The sequence below is a fragment of the Rhinatrema bivittatum genome, chromosome 6 (genome assembly GCF_901001135.1).
Source record: "Rhinatrema bivittatum chromosome 6, aRhiBiv1.1, whole genome shotgun sequence".
NCBI lineage: Eukaryota > Metazoa > Chordata > Amphibia > Gymnophiona > Rhinatrematidae > Rhinatrema > Rhinatrema bivittatum.
Genome location: NC_042620.1, coordinates 109958437 through 109984110, shown reverse-complemented (window position 1 = coordinate 109984110; position 25674 = coordinate 109958437). Strand labels below are relative to the sequence as shown.

The window sequence follows — 25674 nt, the reverse complement described above, 5'->3', positions numbered from 1 at the left end:
TTAGACTGGAGAAATGGGTGAAGAAGTATAATTTTTAGACTTGCGTTTTCTGCCCATAATATTTTTCAGAAGGGGCGTGCCCCTTTGGTGCGCGGCTTCGGCTGCGCACTGCTATTCACCTGCTTTTATGAGTCCCGCGGGGCTCCCCCGATGACGTCACTTCCGGGTCACGCCTCCCTCCGGCTCACCTGCGATATCGAAGAGGTAGGAAAAACAGCAAAATATACAGGCAGCAGATGTTTCTCTCAGCTACTCAGTCCCCTTTCTCTCTCCTCCCCTCTTCCGCATTTTTACTGAATCGGCCTGTCAGGAAGGGGGATCCCTTCTTCATCCAATCCATCAATCCCTCCATCTGACAGCATGGAGATTGAAAGGCACGTAACTACTTGGGACTCTCATCTCAACTTGAGGACGTTCTCATTGAATCCAGAAAACCGTCCACCAGGCGTAACTATGCCGGGAAATGGCGCCGGTACTCAGAATGGTGCAGACCAAAAAACTTAGACCCTTTCTCTACAACGATAACACATCTTCTAGAATACCTCCATACTCTTCACAGCGGGTCTCGCATACGCCTCTTTTAGAGTATATGTTAGTGCAATTGCAGCTTTTCACCATACTCAAAATGGACTACCTATTTCCAACCACCCTTTAATCTCCAGATTCTTGCGTGGTATTCTACAACTAAGACCACTGGTCAGAAAGCCGCCAGTACCATGGAATCTCAATATCGTACTGGAACAACTAATGTTACCTCCCTTTGAACATCTAGACACCTGTCATATCAAATACCTTACTTGGAAAACAGTTTTCTTAGTGGCGGTAACATCAGCAAGGAGAGTAAGCAAATTACAAGCCCTGGTTCACTACTCCCCGTATTTAGAATTCTTTCATAACAAGGTCACCTTTCGTCCTCATCCTACCTTCCTCCCGAAGGTGGTATCGGCGTTTCATATCAACCAGTCCATTACTCTGCCCATTTTCAAGCCAAAACCTCATCAGAACGACAGAGATAAGCTTCTCCACACCTTGGACTGTAAAAGAGCATTGGCTTATTACAAACAGCGAACTCATTCGGAATCCAGACCATCTCAGCTGTTCCTCTCTTTTAACCCAAACTCTCCTAACCAACCGATCTCCAAAAGGACTTTGGCTAGTTGGTTGTCCCTATGCATTACCTTTTGCTACAGCAAGCGTAATCTGCCATTGCAAATGACACCGAAAGCACACCAAATGAGAGCAACTGCAACATTTATTTATTTATTTAGCACTTTTATATACCGATTTTCCAGTAACAGAATTACTAATCAAGTCGGTTTACATTTTAAACAATAACCATGACAAAAAGTTGTTGTCTTACAATAAACAGGAAGATTGAACTTGGATACAACATCAGTCACCCATTACAGAAACGTTTCTCTAATAGACATTTGGAAAGCAGCCACTTGGTCTTCTTTACACTCTTTGTGCACTACTGCTTACAACAGCAGAGCACTTCTGATGCAGCCATGGGCTCGGCAATCCTGTCAACCATGACACAAAGATAAGACTGTCTACTGTTTAAAAACTTAAGGGTGGCGTCCTAACCTACAAACAAACATCTAGACACCACCTGGGAGCTTGGGATTCCCAGACAGCATGGCTAATTCAGCCCGCTATTGCTGGGAAAAAGCAAGTTTGCTTACTGTAAATGGTGTTTCTGTAGATAGGATGAATTAGCCATGCGATCCCTTCCTCCTCCCTAGACAGTCTACACACACACACACACACACACACACACACACACTTTATTTTCTATATTCTTCTCGCTTTGTAACAAGAGACTGAGGTAAATCGGGCAATCGCGCGAGAACCTCACCGCGCAGCCGCACAGTTTCAAAACTCTGTACGCTAGGAGAAACTCCGCCTACTGATCCGGTCACAATGCTCCCAGACAGCATGGCTAATTCATCCTGCTATCTACGGAAACACCGTTTACGGTAAGCAAACTTGCTTATCACTTTTATATCTGGATATGTGCAAAATATTGCTGCTGTTTCATGTTGATTGAGTTTACTTTCTCTTTTTGGGAGCTTGACATGCCCACCACTATGTGCAAATCTGTATTGACTTCTCCTGTTCTTTGGCCTTCTGCTGTTTTCTGGTGATTGAGCATTAAAATTTCCATAATTAATTCAAGATCAGGTCTCCTATTTGTTACCTACTGCTCCCCTTCCTGCTCTTACTGCTGCTCTTGCTATCTTTCCCAGACATGCTTAAATTGTCAGTTTTGGTTAGTATACTTCTGCAGGTAGGCTGTTTTAGGCATCCAACACCAACTGAGTAAATAAGTATTTCCATCTTTTCCCCTTAGATTAGTTTAGTTTCTTAAATTAGATTTACCACCTTTCAAAGCAATCAAAGCTTGGTCTTTCCTTCCTTCCAAGCCCACTTTGCATTTCATAGGTATCTCAATGCAGGGTTTGTGTTACAGACCCAGTACCATTTTGATAGCCCTCTTCATACTGCTTCCATCCTCTCAATATCTGTATGAAGGTATGGCTTCCAGACCTGAACACTGTCTGAATTGTGATTCCACTGGTGATCTATATGAGGATATTTATTTCTTCTGCTGGTGAGCCTCTTATAGATTAGAGTATACTGTTAGCTTTCCATTTTGGGTTTAGAAAATCAGTTTCACTGTTAAAAGTTTAAAATGTTTGGGATGCAAAAATCCATTATCTCTTTATGTGACTGTCTTTTCTGGAAAATTTTGAATTGGAAAATATTCCCATGACAGTTTCCTTTCTCATTTGCTTAAACTTTTGCATACATTTTTTCCAGATAATTTTATGTTACTTGTGACTTGGATTGGCCACTGTTGGAAACAGGTTGCTGGGCTTGATGAACTCTTAGTCTGATCCAGTATGGCATATCTTATGCTCTTATTTTCCTGATGCGCTAAATAGATTTGTGGTATGGTTTGGCATGTATGACTTATATATTGACTAAAAAAATCCAAACCACTCTATTAACTTCCTGCGCTGTATTTCAAAGCTTTTCAGGTAGCCAAGTAGTAGAACTGAAATATTTGTTTAGGAAGGAAAAATCAATAGACATAGGATATGCCATGCTGTGTCAGACCCCAAGGTCCATCGAGCCTAGCGTACTGTTTCCAACAGTGGCCAGTTTGGTCACGAATACCTGGCAGATCCTAAAAAGTAGATCTATTGTTCATTGCTCACTCATAGGGATGGCTTTTCTAAGTCTACCTGGCTAATAATTGTTTATGGACTTTTCCTTCAAGAGTTTGTCCAAACCACTTTTAACCCTGCCATGCTAGTTACCTTGACCATATCCTTTAGAAACAGATTCTATAACTTGATTCTGTGCGGATTGAAAAAGCTTTGTGTGATTGTTTTAAATCTGCTGGTGGTTAGTTTAATAGAGATTTCCCCTTGTTTTAGTATTTGAAAGGGTGAATAACCATCCCCTGTTTACCCCGTGCTCCCCGTGCTCCCCTTCAATGTTCACGTATGAAATGCAGAAGAAAATTCTCAAAAAATTTTGGACACTATGACCAATGATTATACTGCGGTATACTTATGCTAATTAGCATGAATTATGTATACTATGTATGAGGTCTGCTATATATAGGATTACACTGTGTACTTACACTATTATCGAGTTGAGAATCTGGGTCCCTGGCTGATATCTATTTTAATGCTATTGGGCAGCTATTCCCTCTTTGATATTGGGTGCTATAGGACTTTTTTGTTCGCATTTGTTAAACAGCACAGGTCCCTAGGAAACTCTATTATTGACCTTTCTCCATGTGGGAAAACTGATCATTTAGTCCTATTCTCTGTTTCCTGTCTTTTTAATTAGTTAACAGTCCATAACAGAACACTGCATCCTATCCTATGACTTTTTAATTTCCTGAGTGTCTCAAAGGGAATTTGTCAGTTATCTTCTGAAAATCCAAATACACTATATCAACTGGCTCACCTTTATCCATATGTTTGTTTACACTTTCTAAAAAATATAATAGATTGGTAAGGCAAGATTTCCTTTTCTTAAAACCATAAGAAAATAAATGCCATACTGGGTCAGACCAAGGGACCATCAAGCCAGTATCCTGTTTCTAACAGTGGCCAATCCAAGTCACAAGTACCTGGCAAGTACCCAAACATTAAATAGATCACAAGCTACTATTGCTTATTAATTACCATAATAGTTTATGGATGTTTCCTCTAGGAACTTATCCAAACCTTTTTTAAATCTGGTTACACTAACTGCTGTAACCACATCATCTGGCAGTAAATTCCAGAGCTTAACTATGCACTGAGTGAAATAATTTTCTTGATTTGTTTTAAATGAGCTAATTGCTAACTTCATAGAGTGCCCCCTGGTCCTTCTATTATCTGAGTGAGTAAATAATGAATTGTCATTATCTTGTTCAAGTCCTTTCATGATTATGTAGACTTCTGTCATATCCCCCTTCAATTCTCTCTTCTCCAAACTGAACAGCCCTAACTTTAGCCTTTCCTTATAGAGCAGCTGTTCCATGCCCCTTATTTTGATCACCCTTCTCTGCACTTTCTCCAGTGCAGCTATATGCTTTTTGAGATGCAGAATTGCACACAATATTCAAGGTGAGGTCTCACCATGGAGCAATATAGAGGCATTATGACATCCTCCGTTTTTATTTTCCATTCCCTTCCTAATAATTCCTAAAATTCTGTTTGCTTTTTTGATTGCCACAGCACACTGGGCCCACGATTTAAATGTATTATCCACTATGATGCCTAGATCTCTGGGTGGCAACTCCTAAGAACCTAACTCTGTGTAACTAAAGAAAGGGTTATTTTTCCCTATATGCATCACTTTGCACTTGTCCATGTAAATTTAATCTGCCATTTGAAAGCCCAATCTTTGTCTCGCATGGTGGTCCTGTAATTCATCACTATCCATTTGAGATATAACTATTCTGCATCATTTTGTATCATTGGCAAATTATCACCTCACTCGTCGTACCCCTTTCCAGATCATTTATAAATGTATTAGAAAGCACCAGTCCAAGTACAGATCCCTGAGGCACTCCACTGTTTACCTTTTTCCACTGTGAAAACTGACCATTTAATCCTACTCTGTTTCCTGTCTTTTAATCAGCTTGCAATTCACAAAAGGACATAGCCTCCTATCCCATGACATGGATCCTTTTTCCATTTTTTGAATGAAGATCTTTTGGCTAAAATAGCCTCTGTCACTTCACCTTTTAACCATGCTGGTAAGTTTTGCCTTCCTTCCACCTTTCTTAATGCTTGGAATATATCTGTTCTGTGCTTCTAGGATGGTATTTTTAAACAATCTCCTTGCCTGTTGCACACTTTTTACCTTTGTGGCTCCACCTTTCAGTTATTTTTTTTAACTTTTTCTCATTTTTTCTCATTTTATTATTTTCCCTTTTGAAAGTTTAGTGCCAGAACCGTGGATTTACATACTGTCCCCCTTCCAGTCATTAATTCAAATTTGATCATATTATGATCACTATTGCCAAGCGACTTAACCTCTGTTACCTCTCTCACCAAATCCTGCGCTCCACTGAGAACTGGATCTAAAATTGCTCCCTCTCTCATCTGATCCTGAACCAATTGCTCCATGAAACTGTCATTTATTTCATCCAGGAACTTTCTTTCTCTAGCATGCCCTGATGTTTCACTTACCCAGTCAATACTGGGGTAATTAAAATCTCTTATTACTGCACTACCAGTTTGGTTAGCTTCCTTAATATCTCTTAGCATTTCACTGACCGTCTCACCATCTTGGCCAGGTGGATGGTTGTATACTCCTATCACTATACTCTTCCCCAGCACACAGGGATTTCTACCCATAAAGATTCATTTGTACATTTAGTCTCATGCAGGATCTTTATCCTGTTGGACTTTATGCCACCCCGCCACCAAGATGCCCCTCAGTCATTGCGATTATAATTTGTACCCCAGTATAGCACTATCCCATTGATTATCCTCTTTCCACATGTCTGAGATGCCAGTTAAGTCTCTCATCATTCACTGCTATGCACCCTAATTCTCCCATGTTCTTAGACTTCTGGCATTAGCAAACAAACATTTCAAAATTTGTTTTGTTTGTATTTTCATTCAGCTTTTCAGTTGACAAGGATAAATTGCAATTTAGCTCATGTAAGTTTTTAATTGTAGGCACTTGGACTGCTTTTATTAGTGGAACCTCTGTGGGGATGCCCTAACTCTAATGCTTCATTAATATCCTTTTGAAGATACCTCCATCTGAACCATGCGCTGCTGAGTGACTGTTTTCCCCTTTATTCTAGTTTTAAAAGCCCCTGTATCTCCTTTTTAAAGGTTAACGCCAGCAACCTGGTTCCATCCTGGTTAAGGTGGAGCCCATTCCTTTGGATAAGGCTCCTCCTTCCCCTAAAGATTTCCCAGTTCCTTCCAAAACTGAATCCCTCTTCCTTGCACCATCATCCCATCCACGCATTGAGACTCCAGAGCTCTGCCTGCCTCTGGGGACCTATGCGTGGAACTACGTTGACTCTTCCCCATTAAGCCACGTTTTAATTTTAAGAATAGTTTCTACCATTCTCCCTGGCATTGATGTCTGGCTCACCAGTCTATAATTTTCCAGATCACCCCGGAGCACTTTTTAAAAATTGGCGTTACATTGGCCACCCTTCAGTCTTGGATGTGTGACTGTTTAAAATAGGTTATATTGTATTAGCAAAGGGTTTGCAATTTCATGTTTGAGTTCTTTCAAAACTCTGGAGTGAATACCATCTGATCCCAGTGATTTGTTACTCTTTAGTTTGTCAGTTTGACCTGTTGCATCTTCCAGTTTCACTATGATTTGCTTTAGTTGCTCAGAAAAGCTTTAGTTGCTCAGGATATATTCATACCAGAAACAAAGAATGTTTCTGGTATGAGTATATCCCCAACATTTTTTTTGTTGATAAGCATGTTACATGTGGATGACATCTTCCGGCAGCACTGGGCAGACTTGTCTCTCCAAACTTGTAGAGCTTTGAGCTCTATTGAGCAAGTGTGGTAGTTGCTGCACAGGCATTGCCTCGTGAATTACTCAGTCAGTTTTTAGCACAGCATGGATGTGACCTATATTTTCTCCTCTAGAAATCCTCCTTTATTGTTTCTTTTTCTAAAGTTGCCTTGCTGCCTCTACAGCCTCACAACAGCACTCTTCAGTGCTACCAAAAAAAACAAACAAACCCTTCTCAACGGCGTGGCTACCTCTTCTACCATGGCAGAAAAAGAAATAGACTATGGTAAGGGGTTTTAAAGAGTTGTATCTATGGAAACATTATCCCTCACTGATGTCCATGAATTCTATGATCCTATCAATTATAAAACAGAATGAAAATACAAACAAAAAAACACACTTTGAAATGTTTGTATGCTAATTCCAGAAGTGTAAGAAGTAAGATGGGAGAGTTAGAATGTATAGCAGTGAATGATGACATAGACTTAATTGGCTTCTCTGAGACATGATGAAAGGAGGTTAACCAATAGGACAGTGCTTTACTGGGGTACAAATTATATTGCAATGATAGAGAGGAGCATCTGGGATGCAGGGTAATGTTTTAAGTCCAGGATGGCATAAAGTCCAACAGGATAAAGATCCTGCATGAGACTAAATGCACAATCAAATCTTTATGGGTAGAAATCCCTTGTGTGTTGGGGAAGAGTATAGTGATAGGAGTATACTACTGTCCACCTGGCCAAGTGCAAGGTGATGCACAATAGGGAAAAATAACCCATGCTGAAGTTACACAATGTTAGGTTACATATTAGGAGCTACCGCCCAGGAAAGAGATCTAGGCATCATAGATAATATTTGGAAATAGTTGGCTCAGTGTGCTGTGGCAATTTAAAAAGCAAACAATGTTAGGAATTATTTGATAGGGAATGGTGAATAAAACGGAGGATGTCATAATGCCTCTGTATTGCTCTATGGTGAGATTGCACCCTGAATATTGTGTACAAATCTGGTTGCTGCATCTCAAGAAAGATATGGTTGTGATGGAGAAGGTACAGAGAAGGGCAAACAAAATGATAAACGGGATGGAACTGCTCCCCTATGAGGAAAGACTAAAAAGGTTAGGGCTGTTCAACTTGGAGAAGAGATGGCTGGGGTGGGGGGGGGGGGGGATATGATAAGTGTTTAAAATCAAGAGAGGTCTAGAATGGGTAAATGTGAATTGGTTATTTATTCTTTCAGACAATAGAAGGACTAGGGGGGCACTCCAGGAAGATAGCATGTAGCAGCACATTTAAAACTAATTGGAGAAAATTTTTTCACTCAATGCACAATTAAGCTCTGGAATTTGTTGCAAGGGGATGTGGTTAGTGCAGTTAGTGTAGCTGGTTTTAAAAAAGGTTTGGATAAGTTCTTGGAGGAGAAGTCCATTACCTGCTATTAATCAAGTTGACTTAAGAAATAACCCTACTATTACTAGCTTCATTAGCGTGGGGATATACTTAGGTTTTGGGTACTTGCCAGGTACTTATAGCCTGGATTGGCCACTGTTGGAAACAGTGTTGGGCTTGATGGACCATTGGTCTGAGCCAGTATGGCAATTTTTTATGTTCTTATGTTCCCTGGGCTCAAAGAGGTACAAGGCTCTTAAAATTGAGGAACTGTGTAAATCTCTACAGAGTTGCAGTAGATCTTCATTCTGCAGAGCCGCTTCATCTGCTTCTGGGAAAGGAGTCGAGTAGGAGCTCGTCAAAAACTCTCCTGTCTGCTCAGGCCAAAGCTGACGTATAGAGTTCAGCCAGCTGCTTTGCATTGAAGGCAAAGCAGCATCTATCGCTGATTCCGTTACAGCCTGTGTGGAAGAAATATAAGCATTCTAAATGCGATGCATGAGTATCAGTGCCATTAATACAGCCAACGTCAGCGTCATCGGTGCTCACAACATTGGTGGTACATGGTGCATTAACTCACTGATGCATTTTCCATTAATACCAGCAGTGCATGGCAGATCTCGGTGCTCAAAGCATGAAACTCCAATGTATTCAGTACTAAAGCACTCCATGTATGACACTTCAATGCATGACAAACACAATGCATGATGCCCCGACTCCTTACAAGTATGTAGCCTCCATTCATTATCCTGCAGTGCACAGTACAAAAACCCATGGTGCAGCTCTGATGTAGCAAGCACAATATAATCAACCTGCACCAAACTCTTCAAGTCTAAAGATCCATCAAAATATGCTAAGGCATCCAAACATTCTACCCCATTGAAGCAATTGATGCATTTGCCTCAGACATTGATATAGCAAGCTGCTTTGTCAACTATACAGCTCATGCTAGATCAGGATGAGAAGGGGGTCAAGGTTGCCTCTGCTGCCATCACTAACCATGGTGCTTCACCTGCCAAGTCTACTTGCAGAGGGACTTCGCCTAGACACTTTGGACACAGTAACCTTTTTATAGTACCACTAACTTCTAACAGGATGCCTGTCTTCATGCAGGAGTCTATCTGGTTTCTGAAGAGGATGTTCTGCCACCCTCATCAGGTCAGCAGATACATCAGTCGCTCACCAAATCAGACTTGGTGCAGAGTTTCTTTACCTCTGACCAAGGAGATGGAAAGGTAAGCGATCCTATACCTTTTATGCTTGGATGGCAACTCTACTGGCAAACCCTCCAAACTCTTCTACATTTTCCAGGCCATACCTCATCAACAAAGGAACTAACCTATTCCAAGTTTGTGGGAAAAATGGGTACTATACTGGGTGCCTGTCTGCAAAGACAAAGACTCTCGATCCAAGCTCTTTGGGCTTCTTCAGATACTGAACACTTGAGTTGAACCAGTGGCTCTTCCAGTTTTCAGCATTCTCAGTGCTCTACAGATGAGAATGTGGAAAACCCATTTTAGTCACTCCAACCACCAGGAAGTTTGACTTCAAAATTGAGTCCAACAATCACTAAGCTGTGGTGTCATCCAGTTGCCTCACCAGTCAGTAATAATTGAATCTGCTATGAAGAAAACTGACATGCAATCACTCAAATTCACCTCCCAGAAAAGACCACAAACTTCTAGATAACTTTGGAAAGAAGATACTTCAAAGTGCAATGTTCTCTGCTCACATTACCATCCATCAATTTTATATGGTGCAGTATATCCATGACTACATTCAGAAGTTGAAACCTTTCTTACCTGCCATGGAACAAGGCAATTACTATCCACGATTGCTCCTAGACATGGAAGAGGGCATCCTCCATCTTCTCCAATCAGTATATGAATCCTTTGGTTCCATTTTATGTACTTCATCTGCCTCCATTAGGGCTAGACATGTAGCGTGGCTTTGAGCGAGTAGCATCCTTGAGGACGTTCAAGAAAACTAGCAAACTTTCTATGCTTAAGCAACAATTTTTTCATTGAAACGCTTTGTAAGATGTTGCCCAGATTAAGGATCAGAATGTAACAGTGTAATCGCTCTTGACTGCTCCCGAACAGCCCTCCAAGTGCAGGGTGTCACTTATATCCATACTTTCACAGAAGGCTGCCCTGTTTTTTTCAACAATACTGGCTACTGCCCCTTCCGGCCCAGCATTAGCAGCCACTTTCAGCCAGGTCTCATTAAAAAGAGCACCGGCAACAAAAACATACATAACAGGTCCCACCCAAACTAGGGCCTAGTTTTTGATCCCTCCGAATAATCTGTTTCCAACTCTCCCAAAAGGGGGAATATCCAACTTTCATAGATGAGTGATGTCAGATCATGGACACCAAATTGTGCAATCTGAGTACCGGCTGCACTTTTCTGGGCCTCTCTCCCTCCCACAACAAGGAATAGAACAAATTCCACCACCTCAGCATGCTTTTGGTTTTTTTTTTTTTTGGACCCTCAGAATGCAAAAGCTAAGTAACAAAAACAAATTATAGCAAGTGAGCATGTTACACTGACGGTGATAATAATTAAGAGGCATGTTTGCACACAAAAGAATATACATATATACAAATAAAAACAAGTAAGATATATAGAGCAAATTTTGCCACACTCTAAAATTTTTTTTAAAGAAAATATCAACTAATAAACGGAGGTAGGTGGGTGAGTTAATGATTAAACAAGTGATACGCTAAGAGGCAACATAGAGAGTGCCCAATGGTAAAATATGAAACCACCACCCTTCCTCACAACAAATGTATTGGTAAGTAAGGAATTATAGAGTCCGGCAATAACATTTGATTGAAAGACATATTTACCAGGTGAAGGTTTGGGTTAAATTGGATCTGAAGGATGCATATGCTAATGCAGCGATTCTCAACCGGTGTGTCTCGACACACTAGTGTGTCGCCAAGCACCGGCTGGTGTGTCGCGTGCTCCCGGTCTCTCCCGCTGCTCTTTCTTCCCTGCTGCCGTTGCCGCCGGGCTATCAGAACGTTCAAGCCCAGCGGGAACGGCAGCAGCGCTAGAAGAAGCTCTGGCAACCCGTGGCTGACCTTTTTTTCTTCCCGCCCCCCCCCCCCGGTGACCCGGAACAGGAAGTGGTGCGCGGGAAGGAGAAAGAGCCGGCCCGTGCTGCGTGGAAAAGTGGCAGCAGCAGCATCGGCTCCGAGCAATTGAAGCAGCCGGAAAGGAGACAGCAGCATGAGCCTCCCGCGGCCGATGGGATTCTTCTTTCTTGGCCTGCGGGGGCTGGAGGAGGCGGCTGCTGCAGCTACCATTTGTGCTTGGGGGGGGGGGGGGGAGGAAGTGAATGAGAGAGAGAGAAGCAGCCAGCCAGCTTGTGTGTAAGTGAGAGAATGTATTTGATTGAGAGCATGTGTGTGATTGAGAGAAACTGGTCAGAGAGCTGATGTGTGTGTATATGTGAGAGACAATGAAAGTGACTGCTTAAGGAGATGACTGATGTGTATGTGAGAGTGTGAGACAGTCAGGGATGTGACTGATGTGTGTGTGTGTGTGTGAGAGAAAAAGCATGGAAGTGAGAAATCTGGGTATGTGAGAAAGTATGGGAGTAAGAAGCCTGGTGTTGTGGGGGTGTGTGTGAAAAAGCATGGGAGTGAGAAGCCTGATTATGTGAGAGAGAGCATGGGAGAGGGAAGCCTGTGTGTGTGTGTGCATGCATGAGCGAGAGACTGGTTGGTAAGGTGACTGTGTGTGTGAGAGAAAGAGACTGGTGTATGTGTCAAAATGAGAGAAAGAATGTGATTCAGGGAATGAGAAGCCTGTGCACATGGAGAGCGAGCATGGAAATGAGAGAGAGACACGTGTGTGTGTGTAACAGAGAGAAAGTGATTATGGGAATGAGAAGCCTGTGCATGTGAAGAGAGTGAGCATGGGAGTGAGAAACATGGGTGTGTGTGAGACACAGCATGGGAGGGAGAAATCTGTATATGTAAGACAGAACATGGAAATGGGAAGCCTGTGTGTGTGTATGCATGAGAGAGATCAGGTGACTGGGGGGTGTGTGTGTGTGTATGTGAGAGAGAGAGAAAGAAAGTGATTATGGGAATGAGAAGCCTGTGCATGTGAAGAGTGAGCATGGGAGTGAGAAACCTGGGTGAGTGTGAGACAGCATGGGAGTGAGAAGCCTGCATATCTGAAAGAGAACATGGGAGTGGGAAGCCTGTGTGTGTGTGTGTGTGTGCATGAGAGAGATCAGGTGACTGGTGTGTGTTTGTGTGTGTCTGTGAGAGAAAGAAAGTGATTATGGGAATGAGAAGCCTGTGCATGTGGAGAGAACAAGCATGGGAGTGAGAGACTGGTGAGTGTGTGTGTGTGTGAGACAGAGAAAGTGATTATGAGAGTGAGAAGCCCGTATATGTAAGTAGAACACAGGAGTGGGAAGCCTGTGTGTGTATATGGCATGAGAGAAACTGTTCATGAAGGTGACTGGTGTGTTTGTCAAAGACTGGGAGATGATTGGTGTGTGAGAGACAGAAACTGGTCATGGGGGCATGACTGGTATGGTGTGTGTGAGAGAGACATGGGCCCTAAGGAAGAGGACCATGAGTATAGAGCTTAGCCTCTACTGCTGCTTCTGCTGTGTGCTATGGCCTGCATGGAAGAGGAGTAGGAGAGCTGCTGGAGGGGGTAAGTAAAGGTGGCTTTTTAAGTTTATTTTTCTTGATTGACTGCCATTTTAATTATTTAGTATTATGTGATGTGTCTGCTTTTTTTTAAAATATTTTATTGGTGTTTGGAGAATTTTTAATAGTTTTTATGAGTTTTTAATTGTTGGATGTTATTCTGTTCATAGCTGTTTTGAAACATTTATTCTGCTTATTAGTATAGTTTTACAATTATTTCTGTGTGGGGATCTATAGCTGCTTGCTAGTTCTGTTTTCCTAATAAGAGCTGTATTGGTTTTTAGGGCCTGATTTAATATTTGTAGTGTTGCCTTTTCATAGATAGGGTTGCTCCTGTTTGAGTGTATTCCATAATACAGGTGTAACTGTGTGCGGATTAGTTTATGTGCATTACTACAGATCCTGGGAGTATGTTAGGTCGGTTCTGTGTGTGTTACCGAGATGAGATATTTTACTAGCATGTAAGCGTTTGTATCAGTCTTATTTGTTGTGTTTTCCCAAGAGGACATGCATTGGTGGTAAACTGCTGTCTTTTCATAAGTAGGGCTATTGAGCCTGGAAGTAGAAGGAGTTTGAGTTGCTGTTACTGCGATGACACCAGAACCAGAATATCTTTTTTGTAGGGTGAGTTGTATGGGGAATGTCATAATTCTGCTTTACATCCATTATTGTGGGTCAGGGGGGTTCCCGTGGATGCAAACTGTACTTTTACATCTAGCCCCGTGACGATCATGGGTCAGTGTGTCACGCATGTGAGAACCATCTGTCAGGTGTGTCCCGACAGAAAAAAGGTTGAGAACCACTGTGCTAATGTATACATTCACCCTTCACATTGGCACTATCTTCACTTCCAAGGGGATTCTTCCCACTACCAGTATAAAGTACTTCCATTTGGCCTCTTCACCACCCCCAAAGTTATTAATGACATGCCTCGCAGTAGTGGCAGCTCATCTTCACTAGGGGAATACAAGTCTTCATGTACCTGTATGATTGGTTTATCATAGCAAAATCAAGGGATGAAGTATTACATTCTCTGAACACAACCATAGCTCTGCTATAATGCTTAGGTTTTCTGATCAATTTTGAGAAATCAATCATGGAGTCTCAAATTCACTCTGGCTTGCATAAACTTCATAATGGAAAGAACATTCCTACCTCCTAACCGAGTGACCATCATAATGTCGCTCATCTGCAGCCCGTTCTCTTCTCACTCCATCTGCAAGACAGCTCCTAGTGGTTCTTGGACATATGGCAACAGGTATCCATGTGGTTCCACAGACCCGTTTTCACATCAAACTACATCCAATGGGAGTCTGTTCCTAGTGAGATCAGCTAACACAGTCTCTTTCGTCTCCAGTGCAGAACACGATTGTGAAATTATCTGCAATGATTGTTACACCCATGAGTTTTCAAAGAAGGGGCTCTTCTTCGATCACTCCCCTACAAAGTAGTTTTTACGATAGATGTCTCCACCAAAGGATACCAGTGGAAATCTTCAAGCACAAGTCATCTGGATTCTTCAAGAGAGCTGCAATCAGATCAACATTTTAGAGTTGAAAGCACATTTTCAGGGAAAGCGCATCCTAATTCAAACCGACAACCAGGTCACTATGCTTTAACAAGCAAGGATGCTTATTTGCTTCCCTATTTTCTTTATTTGGGTCTGTTTTCCTTTTTTGAAAGAAACATTTGTGGCTTTATCTGCTTTTTTTCACCTTGCATTAAACCGTGTAGGTAGTCATTTGATCTTTTTTAAAACTTTTTTTTTTTTTTGTTATTGAGGGGTTTTGGGGGAACTATTCAGGGAATGCTATGTATAAAAGCTGTGGTACTTGGTGTTATCTTTTCAGTACTGAGGAAAGCTATGTATTAAGTCTCTTGATTATATTTTCACTTTTGTGATTCTCTGAATAAAAATAATTTTGTTAAACTTTTTAATGCTTGAAATGTTTTCTAGCATGAAGACAGATGGACTTGGGACTAGTGGGTAATGCTCCCCTGCCAGCAGATGAAGGAGCAAGCTGACGTCACAGTATATATATACTCCCGCAGTGACACCAGCCTGCCAGTATTCTCTTGTCTCCAGCAGATGGTGGATGTGCATCTCCCTATGGGGATTGCTTCAGATTCTGGAAGGAGAATTAAAAAAAAAAAATAGAAAAAGAAAAGCCTTGCTCTCCTGTGATGATACCAGATGGTCCCTTCCCCAGTTGAGAATTTTTGAGGTGATTTCCGTGGTCCCTCAGATGTGTTCTTGGTCCGGTAGTTGGGTTTCCCGGCCTGGACTTAGCTGATCGTTCAGCTTAAAGGCAGTGGGTGCAGGAAGCCAAGCGTGGTGGTGATGGTACATGCCCTATCCCCCGCAGCCGGAGACTCTCTCTGTATTCAGCCAGTAAGCACTGAGCTCGGGTAAGTTTAAAAAAAAAATAAATAGTAAGAGCAGAGACAGTGTAAAGGGGTTTGCAGGACTTCCTCTGAGCTCTGTGCTTGGCGTGCTGTTCAGACTTTCGTTCACGCTCCCTTGGGGGTTAAGGGAACTGGGCAGCCTGGCGGGTTGAGCAGCCTCAGTGGGCTAGGCCCCTTAGTCTTTTTTCTTGCGTGCTGTGTGGTAGGCCTTGGCAGCATATTTGCGCACTTCTGTGCGTGCTTTTCTGCCCTCTATAGGACTTCAGTATGTGTTGGCTTTGTGCATGCATTGTACACTCAATTTTGGGCACACCTTTTGTGCACACAAATTTTTAAGCATTGGTGGTGCATCCAGGTTTTGGCGCACAGTTTGTGAGTATGTTTTTTGTGGCACTTACTCTTGGGATGCCTGATTTTTGTGCGCATAAATTTTGTGCGCCTCAAATTTTTTCAGCGCAAGCTGGCTGGATGCACATTCTCAATCGACTGTGCACTGATGGCGCTGTTGAGCAAGAAACCTAAGCGCCTTTCTGTCTGTATTGCCTGTCATATTTCGGCATCTCAGCCTGACATGTCCTCTAATATGTCAGCGCTGTTTAGAGGCTCAGGGAGAGGTGTCTTCCTCTGATTTTGCTAAGCCTGGATCCTCCCCACCTGATGATGATCTAGTTAAGGATCTGTCTGGAGGTACGTCAGATCTTGGAACTTCCTTGACTGGTTCCTCTGCAGGAGGTGGCTTCAGTGGGCCTTGCTCCAGTGCCTTCTGAGTTTGGCATGGATCCTGCTGCTTTTTCCTGGGTGACGTTTTTTCAAGGTTTTCAATCCTTTCTTTAGGCACAGTCCTCAGCTTCTCCCAATGCTGTCAGGTTGGACCCTCAGCCGGTGGCCCCTCCCTCTTCCAGTCCTGTTTTAAGCCCCAGAGCACGGGTCTGTTTGCTGTGGGCATTCCCGACAGGAACCCGGATGGCAATGAGGCAGATCTGATTTTCTGGAAGATGGGGAAATTCCTCTGGGACTGGAACCGTATTGGACCATGTGGGCCTGATTTCCCAGACCTTGAAGGTACTGGATGTTCCTGGTGCAGATTCCATGTCTGAGCCAAAGAAGAATCCCATTTTGGTTTCCTTGCATAAAGCCTCTTGCTTTTCCCTGTTATGGACACCATTCAAGAATTGATTAATCTTGAATGGGGCGCTTCCATTTATTTTGTTGTCCAAGAAGGAGGGCTCCTTTCGTCCCATCCTGGATCTCAAAAGTGTCAACCGTCATTTAAGGGTGATTCATTTTCACATGGAAACCTTATGCTCAGTAATAATGGCCATGCGGTCGGGGGAATTTCTGACCTCCCTGGATCTGTCTGAGGTCTCAATCTTCAAATTCTCATCCATTTGAAGCACCAACATTTTCTGCTTTTGCGGTCTTGGGGCACCATTATCAGTTATAGGCACTGCCTTTTGGTCTAGCCACCGCTCCAAGAACATTTTACCAGGTTATGTTGGTGGTTGTAGCGGCGTTGAGAAGAGATGGGATCCTGGTACACCCGGATTTGAACAACTGGCTGATTTGAATCAAGTCTCAGGAAGAGAGCTGCCTGATGACCCACAAGATGATTTACTTGTTGCAGGAACTTGGTTGGGTGGTGAACCTATCCAAGAGCAACCATCTCTGTTATTGGAGTATCTGGGTGTTCGGTTCGACACGAGGCAGGACAAAGTTTTCCTGCCAGAAAGCTTGGATTCAGAAATTGATGTCAGAGATGGGTCAGTTGGTGAGCACCTTACGCTCGACAGTGTGGTCCTATCTACAGGTGCTCGGTTTGATGGCAGCAATCCTAGAAGTGGTGCCGTGGACGAGTGCAATAAGAGTCCTCTTCAGAGCTCACTCTGTCTCGTTGGACCCACAATCTCAGAACTATTCATATTGGCTCCACTTACTAATGGAAATCTCTCACCTCCAGTGGTGGTTGCAGGAGGCTCATCTGAGAGATGGTGTTTTTTTGATCTCTCTGAACTGGTTGATGCTCATGACAGATGCGAGTGTCAAGGATTGGGGAGCTCACTGTCAGGAGCTAATGGCCCAAGGACATTGGAATGCCGAAGAGTCCCTCTGGAACATCAATCTCCTGGAAGCCCAGGCAGTCCGAGTGGCATGTTTACAGTTCAGCTACAGACTTGCAGGATCAAGTAGTCCAATAATGTCTGATAACTGGATGACTATGGCCTACAACAGTCGACAGGTGTTGCAGGAAATAGACCAACTTATTGAATGGGTGGAAGGACCTCTACAGATGATCTTGGCCTCTCACATTGCAGGAAAAGACAATGTAAGAGCAGACTTTCTCAGCAGGGAAAGTCTGGAACCAGGAGAATGGGTGTTGTCGGACGAGGCATTTCAGCTGATAGTGGATCGCTGGAGCCTTCCATTCTTAAACGTGCTGGTGACTTCTCACACTGTGAAGGTTTCTCGATTCTCAGTTGCAGGAGAGATCCGTAGTCCCTGGGCATGGACGCTCTTGTTACAGGTCTGGCCGGAAGACATCGTTTTAGGCTTTCCTCCATGGTCCTTGTTGGGCAGGATAGTTCGTACGATGAAAGGCCACAGGGGTATATGGTACTCCTGGTAGACCTGGATTGGCCAACAACCAATCACAAAGCCTCCAGTACCTTGGGATATCAACATGGTTCTGGAGTCGCTCATGTATCCATCCTTTGAACCGTTAGGGTTTCCATGAAGCATTTAACCTAGAAAGTGTTGTTCCTTGTAGCACTGACATCAGCGAGAAGAGTGAGTGAGCTTCAAGCACTAGTGTTCACTACCCTCCATACTTAATTTTACCATGACAAAGTCACTTTATGGATGTACCCGTCCTTACCAAAAATTTTCGCTTTTCACCTGAATTAAACAATCATTCTACTGACCCTTTTTCCAAAGCCTCATAAGAATGGAAGACTATGCCACACATTGGATTGTAAACAAGCCTTGACATATTACAAGAGCAGGACTCAGGCAAACAACTGGTCATCCCAGTTATTTGTATCCTTTAATCTAAATGTACTGGACTGCCAGTAGCGAAAAGAACTTTGGCAAACTGGTTACCTCAGTGCATTCACTTTTACTACTCATCCCAGTCTGTCAGGCTATCATCCAGAGTTAAAGTTCATAAATTTAAAGTTCATCAATTTAGAACTGCTACGACTTCTATTGCACATTTACGTGACTTGTCCCTAATAGATATTTGTAAGGCAGCGACATGGTTTTCTGTCCATTCTCTCATGTCTCATTACTGTCTTGACCAGCAAGCAGCTTCAGATGCCTTGTTGGGATCAGCAGTTAAGAACATAAGAACATAAGAAATTGCCATGCTGGGTCAGACCAAGGGTCCATCAAGCCCAGCATCCTGTTTCCAACAGAGGCCAAATCAGGCCACAAGAACCTGGCAGTTACCCAAACACTAAGAAGATCCCATGCTACTGATGCAATTAATAGCAGTTGCATTTCCACAGCAGGACCCCATCAGTGGAATGCGTTGCCTCCGGACCTCAGGCAAGAGCCCTGCCCATCCACTTTCAAAAAAAGACTTACAACATGGCTATTCAGCCTAGCCTTCCCAGACACTTAATTCTTCCCCTCTTTCAGGCTGTTCTCTTCTAATTTGACATTTCAGTCGGTCTACACAGATCATAGTACCTCTCCTGTTGTCTCTCGATGATCTTCTTATTTGTTTTAAGATGACTTGTTAGGTTATATGTTATGTTTTAGGTTATGATATGTTATGTTTTGTTTTGACCCGTTCCACAGTTATGTTTTGACCCCTCTGTTTTGTTTTTACAGCGTTTCCACGGTTATCTGCCTCCCATGTTCTATGTACCGCCTCTGAGCGAATTTTGCAGTTATATTGTAAACCGATGTGATTTGTATGCTTACAGGAACGTCGGTATAGAAAAGTTAAAAATAAATAAATAGTAAACTTGATTAATAGCCTTAATGGACTCCTTCTCCAAGAACTTATCCAAACCTTTTTTGAAGCCAGCTACACTAACTGCACTAATCACATCCTCTGTCAACAAATTCCAGAGCTTTATTGTGCGTTGAGTTCTGCATCATGTCACTAGGGCTCAAGACTGTCCACAGAATAGGCAGGTTGTGCATGCAGTTGTCAACAAGTAATCACTCGCAATGACTGCCCCATCATTTTCAATAGCAAACCAGATCTATGTGCATTACGACAACCCTAGGCTGGGGACTCCCATACAGCATGGCTAATTTAGCCTGCTTATTGATGGGGGAAAAAATGCAAGTTTGCTTACCGTAAACAGTGTTTTCTGTAGATAGCCTGATGAATTAGCCATGCGATCCCACCCTCTTCCCTAGACAGCTCTCAACTCTTTGCTGCACGTGTGCTATATCAACTGAAATCAGTCAGTCGTGCGGGAACATCTGTGCAGCCGCACAGACAAAGCTGTGTTCTTGGAGAGAAGCTCTGTCCCATGCTGCTGGAGAACATCACCCATACATCATGGCTAATTCATCCTGCTATCTATGGAAAATACTGTAAGCAAAGTTGCTGTTATTGTTGTCTCCCTTTTTAAAATTAAATGTTGTTGTAGTAGTTTCACTTAGTATCTACCAATCCAGCGATTGTCAAATTTAATTGCATTATAATCACTATTGCCAAGCAAATCTACCATCTTTACCCCTGTGTTCCACTGAGAGATCTAAAGTAGTTCTCTTGTCGATTCCATGGCCAGCTTCTGTATGAAGCAGTAATCTAAGGTATCTAGGCACTTAACCTCCATTAACATGTCCTGAAGTGATATTTATCCAATCAGTACTTAAGTAATTGAAATCTCCCATTATTATTGTGTTGCCAGTTTTATTAGCCTGATTAATTTATTAGTATTGTACAGTCTTTCTCATACTGGGTATATGCCCACGAGTGTACTCTCTCATCATCCACTGAATTTCTGTCCATAAGGATTTCAGATTGCAGATTTTCTTGCATAACTCTTATTCTCCTTGAATTTATGCCATCTTTAACATATAGTTCCACACTACCAGCAATTTGATCTGCCTTGTTTTGTCAATATAATTTTTACCCTGGTATCTGTATTAATTATCCTCCTCCTACTAGGTCTCTGAGATGCTTATTAGGCCTGTATTCTCATTAAGTGCCATACATTCTAACTCTCCAACCTTATTTCTCAGATGACTGGCATTCACATACAGACATGTTAAAATGTTTATTTGTAGTTGTATTCACATCTTGTGTATTAGCAGATGATACAATCAGTTCACATCTCTGTACTCTGTACATTCTGACTTCCCTGTTTTGCCAGTATCCTTTGACAATACCTCCCTCCAAACCAGTAATCCCATTTTTTCTTAACCGTTTGTTCTCAATCCCTAAAACATTGTTGGCCAAAGGGAAAAGCAACATCATCCAGTTCATAAATTATCAAAAGTATCACACTGAACAACTTCTTCTTTGGACAATTGATTGAAAACTTAGTTCAACACTGGAATAACTCTTATAGTTCTGCCCTGGACTAAGTTGCACCATTCACCATGGTTTTCAGAACAGACAACTGAAAAAAATAGATCTGCTTGAAAAAAAACGATGGAAACCCTCATGGAACTAGGAGGCCAGATTAGATTGGAAACTGTCCTTCAAGATACTAAAGATGTTTTGAATTGTAAACCACTTAGATTTTTTTTGATGAGTAGTATATCAAGTTTAATAAACATAACCGTTAATGAGGCAAAAAAGGCTACTACAGCAGTGCTATATTGGGGGCAAAACCCTCCACTAAAGAGCTATTCTATTTTGTAAACAGCCTCCTTAGACATACCTGCAGCCTGTATCAAGGTGCTCAAAACCCCCCTGACTGTAATCAACTAGCTAACTACTTCCACAGCAACTAAGATCCGAGAGAGGCTAGATTAAGGACTCTTCAGTGGATGAGCATAACCCAAAGTCTGTGACAAAAAACAACCTCACCTAATAGGAAGCAACATGGGAATCCCTCCTTAGCCCCCAGAAAGAGATGTAAATACCTTATTAGACACTGTGGGGCTTGAGGACATCAAAAAGCTTGCAGGACATCTAGGATATGAAGAATCTGATTCAGACCCCTTCCCTGTCAGTCTGCTGAACAAGCTGCTGAAAATGGCATTTCACTTTGCTAAAACTGTAAATTCTGCACTCTAGCAAGTTCTCTGACCACCTAAAATTAACCAACATTGGAACCACACTATTAAAAATAAATAAATAAATAAATAAATAAACCCTCCTCACTTTTAATGCCTGTGGCAGCTATCTCCCAGTAATAAACTTTCCTACACTCTCAAAACTAATAGAATTCATTATAACTAGATAATTAAGAGACTTTACTAAGAGATCAAAAGTCTAGACCTAGCTCAGTTTGGATTCTGCACAGGATACAGTATGGAAACGATCCTCATCTTTCATTGACTACGTGACTAATGATGGATTAAGGAGGATCAGGTTCACTGATTCTTCTTGAACTTTCGGCTGCATTTCATATGGCCAGTCTCCAAATCTTATGGATGTTTAGCCAACCAAGCTATCATTGGCTATATACTAAACTGGTTTAAATCTTTTCCGATTGGCAGATTCCATACCACCTGGAGTGCAGCAGCCTTTAAATCCTGGTCCTTGCTATATGGGGTAAACCCAAAGGTTCCCTGTTATCACCCATTTAATATATACCTCCAGCGCTCTTTGCCATCAAAGAAGATTTGGTCTCAAATTATACATCTGTGCTAATGATATACAGATTCTCTTTTTTCTTTGACAGTTGGGACAAAATAACAGAACTCCTCAACCAGTGCCTAAGCAGCTTCAGCTCCTCATATTGACCCAGCAGGCTTGGCAAGCAGATTGTTTGGGATTTTATCTTTTTCCCTTTAGGTGTTCCCAGAAGGTAGCATTTCTGACTAAAGAACTTCCAAGTATTTGGGGCAGAAATCATACTTCATTCTCTGGCCACACACACATGTTAATTTTTTTAAAAATCTGGTGTTGTGGAGATGGAAACACTAGATGTAGCTTTGACAAGGCTCAGCATGAGCAATGTGATGCAGTAGTAGTAAGCTTTAACACGTCTTCATTCAGGGTCTGGTTCAGAATTGAAAAAGATGGATCTTGAGTCGCGTAGCAAACGACAACATAGATGAACTTGCAAAATGAAGCTGTTAGATCATTTATTTATAGGTTGAACAAAGTGGGGGCCAGCACTGAGCCCTGTGGAGGTCCATTGGTCTGTCTTCTCCATGTGCTTACCCCTTGCCCAAAGTAGATTCTGAATTTTCAGTTAGTCATTGAAACACTTCTTTGAAATGGTCCTGCTTGTAAGTATTGTTGAGAGCTTTAGAAGCAGGGCCAGTCTTTGCCATACTGTGTTGTAGACAGCTGTGAAATCTGGTAGCACTCGGCTTACCTTAGATTCTTCTGAAAATCATTTACAGTATAGGTGGAAAGTGCAAGAACTTGATCTCATGCACCCTTACAGACTGTGACTTGGCCATTGCTAAGGATGATCTCAACTTCAGGAGCTATCCAAAATGAGTGTTTGAATAATGAATGATAGGCTTATGAATTTACTATTTATATGGTACATTGAATATCTTTTTGTTTTTGTTTATAGACTCCTGAGAAAAAACAACAATCAGAATCTTCAAGAGGAAGAAAGAGAAAAGCAGAGAATCAGAGTGAAAGTAGCCAAGGTAGACCAAGAAATCTTTTATTAAAATAAAAATCACACCTGTCAGATTTTGATTCTATTGCAATCAGATAATTGGAAGAAAAGTTTAGTATATATTTTTCTTGCATAATGGTCATTTTCCTGATTTCATCTTATTTCTAGGATCACTAATGGCTTTTCTGTTGTATACCGTCTGTTTTTTGTACTCTTCCCCCCCCCCCCCCCCCCCACACACCTCCTCGCTTCAACTGTGCGTAGTTAAGATTTCCACATATCCTTTGTCTGTGCATTATTACAGAAAACAAATGATGGCGAGTTAGTATTTCATAGCTTGGAATTCTATCTCGTAGTTCTAGGAACACTGAAAAACATATTCGGTCTTAGTTTACTTTGCAGGATATACTTACAGAGCCTATGTCAGTTTCACTGTAATTGTTCCTTATTTCATATCAAATTTCTTTGTCTAATGATGATACAAGTCTTGGTGGGACTTCCTTTAGTGATGAGTCATTATTGTTTGTGATTTTTTTTTTTAAGTGACTATGTGGTGAAAATCTGACCTAAGTAGTTCACTGTGTTGGCAAAATCCTATAAATCTTTTTACTTGGCTACTATAAAATTTCACAGTCTTAACAGAATTTTGAAAATAGAATGGTGTTGACCAGGAAAACTAAATTGTCCAAACAGTTTGCTTTCACCTGGGTCCAGGAGGCACTGAGAAGTAAAGAAACTTACCTTTGGTGACAGGTGTCTTAAATGCATGTGCCAGGACTTCTGAATTCATTCTGCTTAGAATCACCTGTAGAAAGGTGAAATTTGGTGAGCGAGTTTTCAAAAAATGTTTTGTTTTTAGTTTAGTGATAGAGATTTTTGTCTGAATCAGAAGGGTGCAAATGTAAATCCCTGTCCCTCTATGCCTTTTTGTCCTTTTCATTATCCTATAGCATATAATTACATATCCAGATATGAATGCATCCATTTATTATTTTTCCTTTGTTTCCTCTACTGATTTCAGTTATTATAAGGAGATCTTAGTGATGATTTAGGCACCTTAATTTTACTTGTATTTAGGCCATTAATTAAACCAAGTGAATAGAACCCTAGAACTTTGGGCCTAGTCCTTTTTAGTTGTATGCAGATTAATGGAAGCATCTTCCTGAGACCAAGTAATTTCTACTTCAAGTGGCTATATATGATACTGAGTTGTGTAATGTCATGTATGTATAGCCAGTGCACTCTAGAAGATAAACCATTTGTAGCTCATGAGCAAAAGCAGTGAAGAAAAGTAAGCTATGAAATAGTTTTAAGACCAGATGGAGTTATAAACTGCCCTTAACTGTACTGCACGTATGAGATTGCCTTTTCACTGTTTGTATTTTCTTCTTCATGAAATTTTAAAAACAGATGTAGACACTTCACTTCACTTCCAAAAACAGCCAAATTTGTGAAATGGGATTTTCCTAGGGAGTTAAATATGGGGTGTTGCTTTTGGTCTCCAGAGGATTTTACTGTGCCTAAATCCCACTAGAAAGAGGTTGTGGTTGGGTGCCACTACAGTGCTGCTATGAGTTCTTATTAAGTTAACTAATGAAAAGATGCATGTTCTTATAGGTTATATTCTTTTGGAGGTGTCCATGAACTGTAAAGGATTAACTTTAAGGTCCTTCTCACCCAATCCTCCTCCCCTTCCCCCTGGTTTTTTTTAAACAATATATTTGCAGCTTATTGGGTTCTGTGCCTATTCTATATTCTCCACCAAACTGTACAAAACGTAGTCACCTTCCCAAGCAGATTTGAGGCCAATGAAATAGCTCAACAAACCCTGGCATACTTCTAAGTCCTGGGGGAATTCTGCGCTACTGCGGAGCGCAGAATCTGTGCAGAATTCCCCCCTACGCAGAACTGCCAAATTCTGCGCAGGAAATGGCAAAGGAGACCCCGGCATGCTGCGAATGCAGTACGTGAAGATGAAGGTCCCCGTGTGCCGCGGGACGCACTCTGCTTGCAGTGAAGGTGAAGGCCCCCATGTGCTGCGGGACATGCGGTGAAGATGAAGGCCCCCTCGTGCCATGGGATGTGCTCTGCTCGCGGTGAAGATGAAGGCCCCGGTGAGAGAGGGTGTGTGTGTGTGTGTGAGAGAGGGGAGGGTGTGTGTGTGTGTGTGAGAGAGGGGAGGGTGTGTGTGTGTGTGTGAGAGAGGGGAGGGTGTGTGTGTGTGTGTGAGAGAGGGGAGGGTGTGTGTGTGTGTGAGAGAGGGGAGGGTGTGTGTGTGTGTGAGAGAGGGGGGGGCGTGTGTGTGTGTGAGAGGGGAAGGGGGCATGTGTGTGTGAGAGGGGAAGGGGGCATGTGTGTGTGAGAGGGGAAGGGTGTGTGTGTGTGTGTGAGAGGGGGGAAGGGTGCGTGTGTGTGTGTGAGAGGGGCGGGTGCGTGTGTGTGTATGTGGGGGGGGAGGGTGAGGGA

General features: G+C 42.2%; 1 protein-coding gene across 5 annotated transcripts in view; it reads left to right on the top strand.

Moving 5' to 3' along the window:
* TLK1 (tousled like kinase 1) overlaps nucleotides 1–25674 on the top strand; it is a 388382-nt gene that overhangs the window by 115774 nt on the left and 246934 nt on the right. For all 5 annotated transcript variants that reach the window (XM_029605752.1, XM_029605753.1, XM_029605751.1 and 2 more), the window contains exon 4: nucleotides 23158–23236. In XM_029605752.1, the coding sequence (XP_029461612.1) occupies nucleotides 23158–23236 (79 nt within the window). The remainder of the gene's footprint in view (nucleotides 1–23157; nucleotides 23237–25674) is intronic.